General features: G+C 35.9%; 1 protein-coding gene across 25 annotated transcripts in view; it reads left to right on the plus strand.

Moving 5' to 3' along the window:
• The window catches only part of TAX1BP1 (Tax1 binding protein 1), an 88,233-nt gene that overhangs the window by 67,124 nt on the left and 3,940 nt on the right, over positions 1 to 17,169 (plus strand). For 4 of the 25 annotated variants that reach the window (XM_031012664.2, XM_031012663.3, XM_055346919.2 and 1 more), the window contains 2 exons: positions 8,191 to 8,236; positions 8,732 to 8,880. The exons of 2 other annotated variants lie outside the window; for them this stretch is intronic. In XM_031012664.2, the coding sequence (XP_030868524.1) occupies positions 8,191 to 8,236; positions 8,732 to 8,880 (195 nt within the window). Of the gene's footprint in view, positions 1 to 8,190; positions 8,363 to 8,731; positions 8,899 to 17,169 lie in introns of all 25 variants that reach the window. 19 more of the 25 variants (XM_031012662.2, XM_031012660.3, XM_031012661.3 and 16 more) reach the window with 5 other exon arrangements.

The raw sequence follows: 17,169 nt of genomic DNA on the forward strand, positions 1-17,169 counted from the left end.
TCTGTATATTAAAAAAATAGCAACACACACAAAAAAACCATGAGTAAATACTTATACCTCCAATTGTAGTCTAAAACTACAGCATAAATTCTACTTCCAATTGTAGTCTAAAACTACAGCATAAATTCTACTTCCAATTGTAGTCTAAAACTACAGCATAAATTCTAGACTTCTCTCTTTCCATAATATAACTTCCTTTTCTAATTAGACTAGGAACCTGGTCTGAGTTTCCTTGATATATTTACTCAAGTGTTGAATACACAGAAAATAATTTCAGAATTGCTAACCCATAGCACTGTGAAAAGCACATCTAACTAGAGTTCAACATTTGTTTCATTTTTTTGGTGGGTGGGGTGGAGGGTATAAAATTTACATGTTTAGTTGTCCTATGGTGTACTCTCCGTGCTCCTTTACTCTCAGAACATCCCCATGATGGCAGAGAAGAGGAATATATTATTTCTCCTATTTACCAGTTGGAATATCAGAAACATCCTTAACTTGTCAAATAATTTGTAAAACCGGGGTCACTGTGAGCCATTTTGGGTACCGAAGAAAAAAAGTATTTAGGCACCCTGGCAAAGGCAACCAGCTAAACAGACTTGTTCCTGGGAGCTGGAACAGTAAGAGATGACTATTTCTGACAAAATCTCTTTCTTAAATTGTGGTGGCTATTTTAGGAAAATTATGAGTCAGCAGTTAATATTGTTTTGCTGAGTTAAGATAGCTACACTTATGTTATCCATGCCTTTGTAAGTAGGAGAGGTCCCCCAGGGATTCTTGACCATTTTTGTCTCTAGAACGCTTTGATATTTTGACAAAGTCTATTTTCAGAAAATGATTTAAAATGAATAGAGCAAAATGTGTAGAATCACAAAGGAAACACATTATTGTAGTTATCAAAATATTAAGACAAATTTGTGATATATATGATAGTAGAGTATGTGCTTATTCTTTTAAATGTTAAATAAGATTTAATAGCATGTCTAATAATGACTATAATTTTGAAGTGGTGATCAATAGAAAGGCTATTTTGAGATGGCTACAACAAATGTAATTCGAAACAAATGTAAGATTTAGCAGCATGTCTGATAATGACCATAATTTTGAAGTGGTGATGAATATAAAGGCTATTTTGAGATGGCTACAACAGATGTAATATGAAACAAATCTGTTTGATTTCTGTAGGTGGCCAAGTTACAGGTACTACAACCATTACTGTGTTTTTTGGCCTACATTCCTAATGGAAGAAAATCCTAAATTTTAGTTAGAAGTTAGTGGATAGATACAATTTTTTTGCCCATGTAAGTTCATGGACCTCCTGAAATCTAAACGTGGACCCCTTGAGGGGCTTTGTGAATGCAAGTTTAAGAACCTTCTCTAAGTCCAGGTATTATGTTTTGGAGGGGAGAGTTCAGTCTTCTGATTTGCAAAAGAACCTAACCTTAACTATCTTGTCCATGTGCATGCATTCTCTTTCCCCCATGAGGAATCAAAGCTGCTTGTCACCAATCCTATTCTTACCCTGAATCCTATTTGCAAATAATTTGTTGTATCTTTGATGGTAGAGTAGGCATATTAGATTAAACTCCCTATTAGGTTGGAACTCTCTATAAAGTTGCTCGACTGTACCAATGCAGCCTAAATCTTTTCATGAAACCCTTGACTCTATTTCAGTAGTGTATTATTTGCTTACAGAAGAATTTAAACTCTACTTCTTTAATTTGCATAAACTTTTGAATAAGTATTTTATTATCTCTAACTTCTTTTGTGCCTTTTTTTTTTTTTTGGAGACAGAGAATCTTGCTCTGTCACCCAGGCTGGAGTGCCGTGGCGCGATCTTGGCTCACTGCAACCTCTGCCTCCTGGGTTCAAGCGATTCTCCTGCTGCAGCCTCCTGGGTAGCTGGGACTACAGGTGTGTGCCACCACGCCTGGCTAATTTTTTGTATTTTTAGTAGAGACAAGGTTTCACTGTGTTAGCCAGGATGGCCTTGATCTCCTGACCTCATGATCCGCCTGCCTCAGCCTCCCGAAGTGCTGGGATTACAGGCGTGAGCCACCACACACAGCCCTTTTTGTTTTTTGAATCGTGTTTGAAATGTTTCTTGGATTTAACCTTTCTTTTTTTTCTGTAGTCACATGCCAGTCTTGAATGACTACAGTAGCATCTCTGGGGTTTTCAGTCATGGCAAGAGATGAAGGATATCTTTTGAATGCCTTTCTTGTTCTAAATGTATCTCCTATTTCTCAATAGCCCTGTAAGGCTTAGAAAAGGTAAATTCCTTAGGGTTATTAGTGCTGATCTGATAATCAAATCTAGGTCAGCCCGATTCCAATCTACCATGCTGTGCTGCCTTCCTACTAATTTGCTTCTGGTTTTGAGTATGCCCATTATTGTTTTGCTAGATTAACCTTACCAAGGACCATTTTTACCGTGTTGTTATTGTTAAAAAACCTGAAGGCCCATTGTAAGTAAATTGTATAACAGATTTGATACATCTGACCTCCAACTTGTCTTTTCAGCTATATCTCCTGCCTGAGACAGGGTCTTGCCTTGCTATGTTGCTCTGTAACTCCTGGGCTCAGGTGATCTTCCCTCCCAAAGTGCTGGGATTATAGGCGTGAGCCACCATTCCCGGCTCCTGCTGCTCTTAATATGCATCCTTTGCTCTAGTCGTATTTTACCAAGCCTGAAATACATTACTATTTCTCATATCTTCTGTATCTTTTTATTTACTTTATGTCAGAATGCTCTTCATCTGCTTGGTGAGAATTCCTTAGGATCCATCTCAAATGGCTCTTCTCTATAGTCTCTTCCTAGTATACAGTGTTTCCATTTTGATACATTGCATTTTACCTTCATCTCTATACGAGACCACTTACCACAATTAATTGCTAATTATTTATCTAGAGTTGTACCTTTTATTAGACTGAATTCTTTGCAGGCAAAATCCATTTCAAGTTCATCTTTGTATCTCTAGTTCCTAGTATGGCACCTGTTACATAATAGATGGTGTGCTAGGTATCTTGAAAGAGTATTTTCCTTTTTTGCTTAAAATTTCACAAGTCTTATTTTTGCAGTTAAATAATGAGTGATTGAAAGGCAGGAATGCCATCTTAACCTCACAGTTTTACACAGTACCTGGCATAGTTGATATGTGGACGTGTATGTTATGTATGGACTTGCTTAGAAAGAACTTTTAATTCCTGCATCTCTTATCAAACCTAAGTTGACTTGCATTTTTCTTAATGTTTGAAAGTTTTGCTCTTGATTATGACTTTCATTTTAAGGTTACTTAGTCCATTTATTGGATCATTTATGTAGGTAAAAATGTGTTAACTTAGACACAGTCTCATCTCTACCCCCAAGAAATGACAAGCAGCAAAACCAGCTCAACTTTCCAGACTAAATTTTTCATTCTTATATCCTTTGTTAATAAGGCCTCTGGTTGATTTTCTTTTTTTAACAGCTCTGTTAAGGTGCAGTTTACATGTAATAGAATCTGTTTATTTAAATAGAGTTTGATGACTTTTGGCAAATGCATGTAGTTCTGTAACTACCGTTTCACTCAAGCAGTGTAACGTTTCCATTACTGCACAAAGTTCCCTCTTGCTCATTTGCAGTCGTCCCCTCCTGCTACCCCCCGTCCTAGAAAACCTCTGGTCTGCTTTCTGTCCCTGTCGTTTTATGGCTTCTAGCATTTCATGTAATTGGAATAAAGCAGAATTTATCCATTCATTAGTTGATAGACATTAATCTACCAGCTGATGGACATTTAAATTATTTCTGATATTTTGCTATTACAAATAATGCTGCTATGAACATTCTTACGTAAGTCTTTTTGTGGACATATGTTTTCATTTTTCTTGGGTAGATACCTAGGAGTGGAATTGCGGGCTTATATGGTAAGTGTATGTTTTTAATGAAACGGCCGAATTGTTTTACAAAGTGGCTGTACCATTTTGTATTCCCACTGGCAGTGTATGAGCATTCCAACTGCTCCATATCCTCACCAGCACTTGGTATTTTTGTCAGTCTTTAATTTTAGTCATCCTAGTGGGTGTATTAGTGTTATCTCATTGTGGATTTTAGTTTTAATTTCCCTGATAACTAGTGATGCTGAGCATCTTTCCATGTGCTTGCAGGCCATTTGTACATATTCCTTTGTGAAGTTTCTGTTCAAATCTGTTTTTTTTTATTGAGCTGTCTGTCATCTTTGGTTGCGACAGTTCTTTATATATCCCAGATATAATTCCTTTGTCAGATATTTTGGTGTTATTTTCTTCCAGTCTGTGATTTGTTTTTTCTTTTTTTACATTATCTTTTGAAAAGCAAAAGCCTTGAATTTTGAGGTAGTCCAGTTTATCAGTATTTGTCTTAATGCTTCATGCTGTTTGTCCTATCTTAAATTTTTGCCTAAATCAAGGTTATGAAGATATTCTCCTATTTTTTTCTTCCAAAAGGTTTGTCGTTTTAGCTCTCTTACTTTAGATTTATGATCTATTTGTTTTTTATATGGTATGATATGTAGTTAAAGTTTATTTTGTATATAAGTACCCAGTTTTTAAAGATCATGTTGAAAAGACCATCCTTTTCCTCCATAGAATTTCCTCTACATCTTGAGGTATTTTAAATGTTGAAAATACTCTATAAGTATGGGTCTACTTTTAGAATCTATATTCTATTTTATTGATTTTTATCAAGGGTCAGCAAACTAAGGCCTATATGCTAAATCTGGCTTTATATAAATAAAACTTTATTAGCACATGGCCATGCCCATTCATGTAGGTATCATCTATGACTGCAATTGCAGAGACAGATTTCAGTAGTTGCAACAGAGACTGTGTGGCCTACAAAGGTGAAAATATATACTGTTTGACCCTTTGCAGAAAAAGATTGCCAGCTCCTCATCTATATTCTTATGCCAATACTATACCGTCTTGTTTACTGTAGCTTTATAATACGTCTTGAAATCAGGTTTCATAAGTCCTCCAACTTTGTTCTGCTTTTTTTTTTTTTTTCTTAAAGACGGCATCTCCCTGCCATCTTCCAGGCTGGAGTGAGTGGCTTGATCGTAGTTCACTGCAGCCTTGACCTCGACCTCTTGGGCTGAAGTGATCCTCCTGCCTCAGCCTCTGAAATAGCTGACTACAGGCATGTGCCACTGTACCTGGCTAAATTTTTTCTCGTTTTTTTTTCTTTTTTTTTCTGAGACAGGGTCTTACTCTGTCACCCAGGCTGGAGTGCAGTGGTGCCATCATGGCTTACTGTAGCCTTGACCTCCCAGACTCAGGTGATCCTCCCACCTCAGGTTTCTGAGCAGTTGGGACTATAGGCACATGCCATCACGCCCAGCTAATTTTTGTATTTCATGTAGAGAAAGGGTTTTGCCATGTTGCCCAGGCTGGGCTCAGGTGATCCATCCACAGCCTCACAAGTGCTGGGATTACAGGTATGAGCCACGGTGCCTGGCCATTTTAAAATTTTTTATTGAGATAGGGTCTCACTATGTTGTCCAGGCTTGTCTCAAACAGGCAATCCTCCTGCTTCGGCCTTCCAAGTGCCACATTGTGAAAATCAGTGAGAAACAGGAAATGAAGGTGGCTTGTCCAATCTGATTCAAAGGCTTGAGGAGTTGTACAGTGGCCAATAGTCACACACATCCCATTAGTAACTACTTATTTAGGAATGAAATAAACACATTAATTTTCTTTCAATTTATGTGTAGTTTTTTTTTTTAACGGTCACTATATTTGTTAGAAGACAAATACTTAATGGTCAGTAAGTCCTCACTTAACATCATAGAGCAGTTCTTAGAAACTGCAACTTTAAGCGAAAGGACTTACAGCAGGTTGAAAGAAATAACTCCTCATGATCCGCCCGCCTTGGCCTCCCAAAGTGCTGGGATTACAGGTGTGAGCCACCGCACTTGGCCTTTTTTTTTTTCTTTTTTTTTGAATCGTGTTTGAAATGTGTCTTGGATTTAACCTTTCTTTTTTTTCTGTAGTCACGTGCCAGTCTTGAATTACTACAGTAGCATCTCTGGGGTTTTCAGTCTTGGCAAGAGATGAAGGATATCTTTTGAATGCCTTTCTTGTTCTAAATATATCTCCTATTTCTCAGTAGCCCTGGAGTTACAGGCATAAGCCATCATGTCCAGCCTGTTCTGCTTTTTACATATGGGCTATTACAGGACCTTTGTGTTTCTGTGTACATTTTAGAATTATTTTGTTAATTTGTACAAAAGCCTACTGGGATTTTGTAGGTATTGTATTGTATCTATAGTTAATTTGGGGGGGGGGGAATTAATAGCATAAAAATACTAAGTTTTCTAGTCCATGAACATGTTATATGTCTCCCTTTGTTTATGCTCTTCTTAATGCATTATTTTGTTTAGCGTATAGGCTTTGCACATCTTTCATATATTTATTCCTAAACATTTTATCTATTGATTTTACTCTAAGTAGAATTATTAAAAAATATCATTTTCCAATTATTTGTTGCTGTATGTAGAAATACAATTGATTTTACATATTGATCTTGTATACTGCAACCTGACTAAATTATTTACACTCATTTTTCTAGTTTTTTTTTTGAGACAGAGTCTCATTCTGTCACCCATGCTGGAGTGCAGTGGCGTGATCTCGGCTCACTGTAACCTCCATCTCCCAGGTTCAAGCAATTCTTTCTGCCTCAGCCTCCTGAGTAGCTGGGACTACAGGCGTGTGCCACCACGGTTGACTAATTTTTTTGTATTTTTAGTAGAGACGGGATTCCACCGTGTTAGCCAGGATGGTCTTGATCTCCTGACCTTCTGATCCATCCCCCTCGGGCTTCCAAAGTGCTGGGATTACAGGCGTGAGCCACTGTGCCCGGCCATTTTCCTAGTTTTTATAGATTTTTTGGGATTTTTTACATTTATCCTCATACTATTGTGAATAAAGATTGTTTTGCTTCTTCCTTTCCAGTCTACCTTAATTTTGCCTTGATCCGCTGGCTATTTTGAATGGAAGTGTTGAGAGCGGACATCATTGTCTTATTATTATTGATCTCATTTTGATCTTCAGTAGAATCATTTAGTTTTTCACCATTAAGCATCACAGTAGGTTTTTATAGCTGCCTTTTATGAGGTTAAGAGAGTTCCTTTTTATTCTTTAGTTTCTGAGATTTAAAAAAAAATCATGAATGACTTGAATTTTGTAAAATATTTCTTCTGCATCAATTGAAATGATCATGTTTCTTTTTCCCCTTTATTAAAAGGTAAATTACATTTATTGATTTTTGGATGTTGAACTGCATTTGGTTTTTGGATGTTAAAATGACTTTTTTTGCGGTAAAGTCCATTTGATCATGTTTTATTTTTTAATATTGGGTTTGACGTGCTATAAGTTAAGGCTTTTGCATCAATATTTATGAGGGATAAGGTGTCTAGTTTTTTTGTGAAATCCTTGTTTTTGGTATCAGAATAATACTGGCTTTGTAAAACAAGTTAGGAAATGTTTCTTTGTTTTTTGAAAGAGTTCATACAGGACACATTTTTATAAAAAAATCTTTAAGTGATAGAATTCACGTTTTTCTTTTTTTAAGGAGACTTTTTGGCCGGGTGCAGTGGCTCATGCCTGTAATCCCAGCACTTTGGGAGGCTGAAGTGGGTGGATCAAGAGGTCAGGAGTTCAAGACCAGCCTGACCAACATGGTGAAACCCTGTCTCTACTAAAAATACAAAAATTAGCCAGGTGTGGTGGTGCGCATCTGTAATCCCAGCTACTCAGGAAGCTGAGGCAGGAGAATTGCTTGAACCCGGGAGGTGGAGGTTGCAGTGAGCCAAGATCGTGCCATTGCACCCCAGCCTGGGTGAAACTCTGTCTCAAAAAAAAAGACTTTATTCATACCTAAGTTGTAAGAGATTCACAGTTTACCCTACATTAACTCAATGAGAATGATGTACTTTCTTGGCACAAATAAATTTGAAAATACATCGGCTTTATCCTGCTTTCTGGTTTTGTTATATGTGGAGGATACATTTATGAGAAGTTGAGAGCCAGCTTTTCTAACTGTGTTTCCAGTTGCATTCCAACTTCATAATAGGAAATAATTTTATTGTTATATTTTGACTAAATGTTTAATACTGCTGTACTTATGAAATATTTTATTGCTTTGCTTATTCATCTTTGTTTTTGTTAATTTTAGGAACTTAAAAGGAGTCTAGAAAATCCAGCAGAAAGGAAAATGGAAGGTCAGAATTCCCAGAGTCCTCAATGTCTCAAAACATGCTCAGAGCAAAATGGTTATGTTCTCACATTGTCAAATGTACAACCAGTTCTGCAATATGGTAATCCTTATGCATCTCAGGAAACAAGAGGTTATTACAGTATTTTTGGTTTGGGATTAGCTGCATCTGGAGATTTTTTTATGGTTTATATTTTCATGGATTAGCAAACTGCTGGTATAATCAACCCTAATACAAACATTATTTTATTTGTATAATTAGCAGTTTTAATATTTAACACTGTAACTGGCTTCATCTAGAAGTGATGCACCATGAGATGAGTACTTTATTTACTTATTGCATATAGTTCACAATTTAAAAAATCACCTGGGTTAAAAATAAAAACATCTATTTTTTTCACATACCAAAGTGGTTCTTTATATCCTGTTCATCATATCTGTATATACAGATGTTAGTTGTAGTAACCAGTTTCACTCTACCTTTCCAAAAATTTTATTACAGATGGAGCAGATGGTGCTTTTTACCCAGATGAAATACAAAGGCCACCTGTCAGAGTCCCCTCTTGGGGACTGGAAGACAATGTTGTCTGCAGCCAGCCTGCTCGAAACCTTAGTCGGCCTGATGGCTTAGAGGACTCTGAGGATAGCAAAGTAAATGGAATTTTCATTGTGTGAGCCTGTCCCTTTTTTATTTTTTAGCTTATGTAGAGAGTTAAGGGTATGTGTGCATATGTGTATCTTTGTGCGTGCATGCGTGTGTGTGGAAGGAGAGTGTGTGCTTGTGCCTGCACACAATTGCCTACTTGATTTTTTGAAAAATGTGCTTTTATTTAAATTTGAAAAATCTACCAGTATGCTTCAGACTTATACTTTAGGATTTATATACTAAAGTAAAAGATTAAGTTTAGAGAATAATCTCAGAATATTGTAGTTATCAGATAGTTTAATCTTAAACATCACTAAGTAACTTACTATATTCTTTTGATTATAGATGTTAGGCTTGAAGCAGCAAAGTGTTAATGGCAGTATTATGCTTCAGTGTACATCTTTTCTTTATAGCATTTATATCCCACTTTAGATTTTAGTGTGGACTCTTTATTATCTTCAGTCAGAAAAAGAGAAAAGTGTATGTATCATATAGTGGTTTTCTTTTTTGGAGAAATACTATTTGAGATGTCTTTAGTATTTAGGTAGGATTTCTTATTCTCTGGCAGCAACACAATACTGATGATAATTGAATTAGTTTGTATAGCATGTAATTATTTTTGTAAATTTTATTTAAGAGATTCCTTCAACATTTAATGAATAGGTTTGTTTCCTTACAGCAGCTCTTTTTGGATAGATAATATGTTCTTTTCTTCATAGAAGCTCTTTTTGGATTTCCTGTACATTAAGATGAATTTAAAAGAAATGCTTTATCGTACTCTTTGCAAGTACAGTGGTATCATGACCTGTTTCTTATTTAATCTAGTTTGCTGCATTTAATTGCTATTAACCTTTGCAGAAACTGATCAGTGTTCAGACAGGCATGATTTTAGCCCTAGTGCTCAACACCCATAATGGAGAAAAATGTATTTCTCCCTCCTGCCTTTTGGCCTCCTGTGTCCATTACTGGGAATAATTAGGAAAACTGTCAGAACTTTTGTAGCCTATTTGAGGTCTAGAGTATCATCTTACTGCTTTTTCACAGCTTTACTTTACATTTTGCATATTTAATCTGATCATTCTTGGCACAGATGTTACATGTGACAAGCCCTTCTCTTCCGTAGTCATCTGCTTCAGTTTAATTAGCAGAATGTTCTTTCTGATCTGTGTGCTTTGCCCTCCTGCAAACCCAGGAGAAGCAGTGTTAGAGTCTTGTGCTCATTTGCTGACATGCTTAGATTTGGTAATGAGATGGAGGACTCTTAATATGCACACCTCGAGTAACTTTATTTTGCAGTCAGAAGATTTTTCACATTAGAAAGTAATTCTTATGTATATTCACAATTAAAAAAAATGTTGTTACAACAACAAAAATCACTTGCAAATGAAGTGTTTTAGTAAGTAATTTTAGTAAGAATATGGAAAGCAAATTTGAGTTGACCTGTTCTTTCTTTCTGTTTCTCTGCCCTGGGAGTGATTAATAGCCACAGGCCCCAGCACTTTTGAGTCAGGGTTGAGGTGACCTACCTACTCTTTCAGCTTACCCTAGTGCCTACACCTGCCATATCTCCTCTCTTCTGCACCAGAAACTGTGGTCAATTGTCAGATCAAAAACCTTTTGTGACTCCCGTTTACCTAATGATTGTAATAACTTTAACATCATAATTATGACAGCAGCAAACATTTCTATACCCCTCTTTGCCATTAATGCTGAACTCTTTAGATAGAGTCACTTATTTGTTCTTCATAGCAGTCCTATGAGGTAGGAATTGTTACTGTTACAACTTTATAGTGGAGGAAACCAAGAGACACATTAAATAGCGTGCCCCAAATCACTTAGCTGCTGTGGGTAGAGACAGGATTGAATCTCATGAGATTGGCTATAGAAGCTGTGGTCTTAGCCACCTGTCAAATGGACTAAACCAGAGGTTTTCATACTTTCTTAGTTCTAGTAACCCCTAGGCCAAAAGAAATACAGTAAGTCCTCACTTAATGTCATATATAATAAGTTACTGGAAATTGTGACTTTAAACAAAATGATGTGTAACAAAACCAGTTTTTTCCCTCATCAACGTTGTAATGAACCGATGAAAGAATGAAGTTATTTCTTTCAACCTGCTGTAAGTCCTTTCACTTAAAGTTGCAGTTTCTAAGAACTGCTCTATGATGTTAAGTAAGGACTTGCTGACCGTTAAGTATTTTATTTGTCTTCTAACAAATTTAGTGACCATTAAAAAAAAAAAGAAAAAACTACACATAAATTGAAAGAAAATTAATGTGTTTATTTCATTCCTGAATAAGTAGTTACTAATGGGATGTGTGTGACTATTGGCCACTGTACAACTTCTCAAGCCTTAGAATCAGATTGGACAAGCCACCTTCATTTCCTGTTTCTCATTGATTTTCACAGTGTGGCACTTGCTTTATATCACAGCAACTGCCAAAACCAGCATCTCGAAGATAAGATGGCATTGAAAGGAATGTGTAGCACATTTAAAGTTGAATCTGTGAGCCATCTCCAATGATTGTAGTTGTTCACGTGGTATATGACAAATGCAGATGCTCCTCAACTTAAGATGGGGTTACATCCTGATAAACCCATCATAAGTTAAATATGTGTTTTCGACTTGAAGGATATTTTCAGCTTACAGTGGGTTCGTTGGAACATAACCCCATCATAAGTTGAGGAATGTACTGAATGTGTATTGCTTTTGTACCATCTTAAAGTTCAAAAATTGTAAGTCTAACCATTGTATGTTGGAGACCAACTCTAATGAGTATTTCTATGTACTTCTGCATATATAATATCCTTAGAAAATTAAAATTATCCCACAGTAACCCTCGGAATTTACTGTGGTGCCCTAGGTACTTTCATACCTAGTTCTGCGAACTGTGGGTCTAAATCCTTGCTCCTCAAAAAAGTGGTTTGTAGACCAGCAGTAGTGGTATCTCCTAGGAGTATGTTGGAAATGCAGAATCTCCTGCCCCACTCCAGCCTTACTGAGAATCAGACTGCATTTAACAAAATCTTTAGGTGATCATATGATTTTTAACATTTGGGATACGCTATTTTAAAACTGCCTAACCCCAATCATTCAAGGCCAGATTATTTTCTCTTCCCTTAATTCATATCTTACTTTCTAGTTGCGTTCTTGCATTTCTTGGTGTTTCTCTTCTACCTTCATTCCTTTCTCCTCTGTCAAAGACGAAAGCCCACACATTCTATTAATATGTGGCTTATTTGAAACTTTTCACATGAGCCCTTCACTGTGAACCCCTAAACTGCAGACATTTTTTGTTGATAGACAATTTTTTCTTTTTTCTGGTGAGTTCTAGCTTTTATTCTCAGAAGCGTCTGTTACTCCAAAATGATTGAGAACCAGTGCTTGAGAGAGTCGAGGGCTGTTTCCCATTTATCATGGTGCACTGTTTGAGTTTTTGCCTTTCTCAAACTTGCCATTTTTCATATATTATCTTACGTTTTAAATTTAATTTTAATGTGTTCTCTGTTCACAAAAATAGTGTGTGATTACAGTCAATTCATTTTTATCAAGAGAGCCAAGACAATTCAAGAGGAAAAGAATAGTCTTTGCAACAAATAGTACTGGAAAAACTGTATATCCTGTTCGATGAAAGAATGAAATTAGACTCTTGATTCATAGCCTGTGCAGAAATTAACTCAAAATTTGATTTTAAATGTCAAGAGCTAAACTACAAAACTCAAAACATACAGATAAATCTTTATGACTTGGATTAGGCAGTAGTTTCTTAGATATGACACCAACAGCATAAGCAACAAAGGAAAAAATAGATATAGGTTGACTATCCCTTATCCAAAATGCTTGGGACCAGAAGTATTTCAGATTTCAGATTTTTTCAGATTTTGGAATATTTGCATTATACTTATCAGTTGAGCACCTCTAATCTGAAAATCCAAAGTCCACAGTGCTTCAGTGAGCATTTCCTTTAAGTGTCATCTCAGGGCTTAAAAAGTTTTGGATTTTGGAGCATTTTGCTCTTCAGATTTTTGGATTAAAGATAGTCAGCCTGTAATTGAATATGTCATCAAAAGGATTAAATGAATCTTTGCTGTTCCATTTAAAATTTTTTATACACAGTTATTTCCAACAGATAATATATAGCTGGTTGGCATCTCTTAATTCTGAATATTCCCTTTTCTATACCATATTAGTATAATACCTTTCATATAGTAGAGGCTTTTAAAATGTTATTAATGAGTTTAAAGAAATGTGTTTGTTCCATTTTTGTCTATTAAACTATTTAAAATTCAGGCCATCTTAGAAAAGTAATTGTTGGGCTGGGCATGGTGGCTCAAGCCTGTAATCCCAGCACTTTGGGAGGTCTAGGCAGGCAGATCACTTGAGGTCAGGAGTTCGAGACCAGCCTGGCCAACATGGCAAAACCCCATCTCTACTAAAAATACAAAAAAAATTTATCTGGGCATGGTGGTGCATGCCAGTAATCCCAGCTACTTGGGAGGCTGAGGCATGAGAATTGTTTGAACCTGAGAGACAGAGGTTGGAGTGAGCCAAGATTGTGCCACTATACTCCAGCCTGGACAACAGAGCAAGACTCAGTCTCAAAAAAAAAAAAAAAGAGTAGTTAATTTTTTGTGATAGCTTGAGATATAATTCACATATTATACAATTTGCCATTTAAAGTATACAATTTAGTGGTTTTTAATGTATTCACAGAGCTGTGCAACCATCACCACATTCAATTTTAGAACATTTTCCTCACCAGCAAAAGAAACCCTGTAGCCTGTAGCAGTTAACCTCTTCCCATTTATTCCCACCAGCCCAGGAAACCCTCAGTCCACTTTGTTTCTCTATAGATTTGTCTGTTCTGCATAGTAATATAAGTCAAATCATAAAATTGTTATCTTTTGTGACTGGTTTCTTTCACTTAGCATGTTTTCAAAGTTATCCGGATGTTTTAGCATGCATCCATGTTTAACATGAAGAATGGGTTTTATTCTTGTTTGTTTGGATGTTTAGATTGAGCATCCAAAATCCGAAACTGAGTGCTGACATGATACTCAAAGGAAATGCTTACTGGAGCATTTTGGATTTTCAAATTTGGGATGTTCAGCTGGCAAGCATAATGAAGTATTACAAAATCTGAGAAAGTCTGAAATCTGAAACACTTCTGTTCCCAAGCATTTTGGATAAGGGGGACTCAACCTGTCCCACATTTTGTTTACCCATTCATCTGTTAGACATTTGGGTTATTTCACCTTTTGGCTATGGCATACATGCTTTTGTTTTCGTACCTTTTTACTTCTTTGGAGAAAGTGGAATTACTAGGTCAGTTCCACTAGCAACTGCTGGAGTGGAAATCCTAGGAGTGGAACTGCTGGGTCATGTGGTAACTCTTATGTTTACCTAAACCTTTTGAAAAACTGCCCGATTGTTTTCCCCAGTGGCTGCATGACTCTACATTCCCATCAGTAGTGTATGAGGGTTCCACTTACTCCACATCCTCAGCCACACTTGTTACTGTCTTTGTGAAATGGTTCATCGTCGTGATTTTTGATTTGCATTTTCCTGGTGGTTAATGATGTTAAGCATCTTTCATGTGCTTGCTGGCCATTTGTATATCCTCTTTGGAAGAATATCTGTTCAAATCCTTCTGCTGTTTTCAAATTGGGCTCCTTATCAGATAATAGGGTTTGCATATATGTCTCCCATTCTGTGGGCTGTCTTCACTTTTACGATGGTGCTCTTTGCAGCACAAAACTTTTTAGTTTTAGTGAAGCTGAATTTATGTTTATTTTGTTGCTTATACTTTTGTTATACCTACGAAACCATGGTCTCTCCAAGGTTTTTAATTTACTCGTATGTTTTCTTATAAGGGCTTTATAGTTTTAGCTCTTATGTTTGGTTTTTGGTCTATTTTGAGTTAATTTTTGAATATGTAGCAAAGTAAAGCTTTTGAAAACTAACAGATTTGCAAAATTATTTTTAATTTTTGAATATGGAGCAAAGTAAAACTTTTGAAAACTAATAGAGATTTGCAAAATTATTTTCTTTCTGATTTTAAATGCTTTTAAATTAGATAAATTAAATAGTTCAATGTTATTTCTTCATTGATATATTACTAGAAATGAATGTCTGGCAAAGCATAAGCAATAACATCTCATAAGAAGAGGAGGAATACTGACTAATACTGTATAGTAATACAAAGTTTTGAGGGGCAAAGAGATATTCTCTTGTTTTAAATAAAAGTTACCCAGAGTCATTGGATACTCTCTTTTCTCTTATGCATTGATTTTGGCCTTAGCAAATATGTAAATTTCTTAAAGTGTGAATGCTCTTGAACTAAAGTAATAATTATCAACTTAGTAAGACTTTTGTTAAGTGGTGAAACTTTTCTTCCTCAATATTAATTACTAATTCCTGAATGATAACTAAATATTTCAATTAATAGTTCCTAGCAAAGGTAGAATTACAACACAGTTTGGGAAATGCTAAGTAGATAGAGTCCCACAGTCTGGATACTGATGATACAGATTATGTAACTCAGTCATTTACCCCTGAGTATGTATTGCCATAACTTGATCATGATAGATGGCATTTTTTTTATTGTGGTAGAATAAATATAAAATTTGCCATCTTAGCCATTTTTAAGCATATAGTTCTGTAATGTTAACTTTACTGCTGTGCAGCCAATCTCTGGAAACTCTTCATCTTGTAAAACTGAACTCCTTACCCATTAAACAACAACTCCCATTCCCTCTTCCTCCAGTCCCTGAAAACCACCAGTAATTTGAACTTGACTACTCTGGGTACCTTATGTAAGTGGAATCATATAGTATTTGTCTTTTTGCGAGTGGCTTATTTCACTTAGCATAATGACTTCAAGGTTCATCCATGTTGTAAACATGTATCAGAATTTCATTCCTTTTGAATAAGGGTAAATAATATTCTACCCTATGGATATATGCCACATTTTGTTTATCCGTGCATATATCAATAGACATTTGGGTTGTTTCTACCTTTTGACTATTGTGAATAATGCTGCTATGAACATGGGTTCGTGATTGAACATATCTGTTCAAGTCCTTGCTTTTAGTTATTTTGGGCATATACCCTGAAGTAGAATTGCTGGATAATATGGTAATTTTATTTTTAATTTTTTGAGGAACTACCGTGTATGATCATGATTGCATTTTGAAGTTAGTGTGATCTAACCCTAATTTATTTTCCAACAGGTTATAACCCCCTTTACCATCAGGCCAGGCAGGTGACTCATGTCTGTAATCTCATCACTTTTGGGGAGGCCAAGGTGGGAGGACTGCTTGAGCCCAGGAGTTTGAGACCAGCCTGGGTAACATAGTGAGATCCTGTCTCTTAAAAAAAATACCGAGTGTGGTGGTACACGCCGGTAGTCCTAGCTACCTGGGAGGCTGAGATGGGAGGATTGCTGGAGTCCAGGAGGTCGTGGCTGCAGTGATCCATGATCGTGCCACTGCACTCCTGGGTGACAGAGCAAGACCTTGTCTCAAAAAAAAAAAAAAAAAAAAATTACTATTCAAATGTCCAAGGTGGTCATATGCTTTTAATAAGAAAACAAGAATGTTTTTGTACAGAGTATATCCTGAGCAGATAATGAGAAGTTTTTGAGTTTCAAATTGAATGTCAGTTTATCTTAGCTTGTTTCCTTTGCTTAAAAACCAGTTTGTAATGGAAAGAGTATTGTGCTGATGGGTGTAAACATAGATGAAAACAATAGGGCGTTTAGATCTTTAAATGGATTAAAGTAATATTAATAAAAGTTTTCTGAAAAGGTATTTCTTAAAATTTGGAACTGTTCATAAATATATTTCAGTATGGTATTCTCAATAAAATTTGCTTACAAGATTATTTTAGTAGTTTAGCTAAAATACTAGGTGGTGATATTTTAAAATGTGCTGTTAAACCCTTTGGGTTTGTAAGGTTCAGTGCTGAAACTGATAATTTAATAATTTGGGGTAGAAATATTTCTAAAACAGAATGCATGATTCTCTGGCTTTCCATGCTTTCATTTAATATAACCTTGATGATTAAGGTTTATTTAAAAAATCAGTGTTACATGGTGTCATATTCTTTTAAGATGTATAGTAAGGCTGTGTGATCTATTACTAATAGTGAAATGCCTAACATTGGATATTTCAAGTTCTTGTCTTGCTTTTCTTTTTCCCAGTAGCTTTTTTTTTTTTAACTGTCAGTCGGCATGCTTTAAAAGCTTCATTTCCAAATTAAAGTATTTTTAATCTACTGTGGCTTTGAAACT

This window comes from Gorilla gorilla, chromosome 6, assembly GCF_029281585.2.
Source record: "Gorilla gorilla gorilla isolate KB3781 chromosome 6, NHGRI_mGorGor1-v2.1_pri, whole genome shotgun sequence".
Taxonomy (NCBI): Eukaryota; Metazoa; Chordata; class Mammalia; order Primates; family Hominidae; genus Gorilla; species Gorilla gorilla.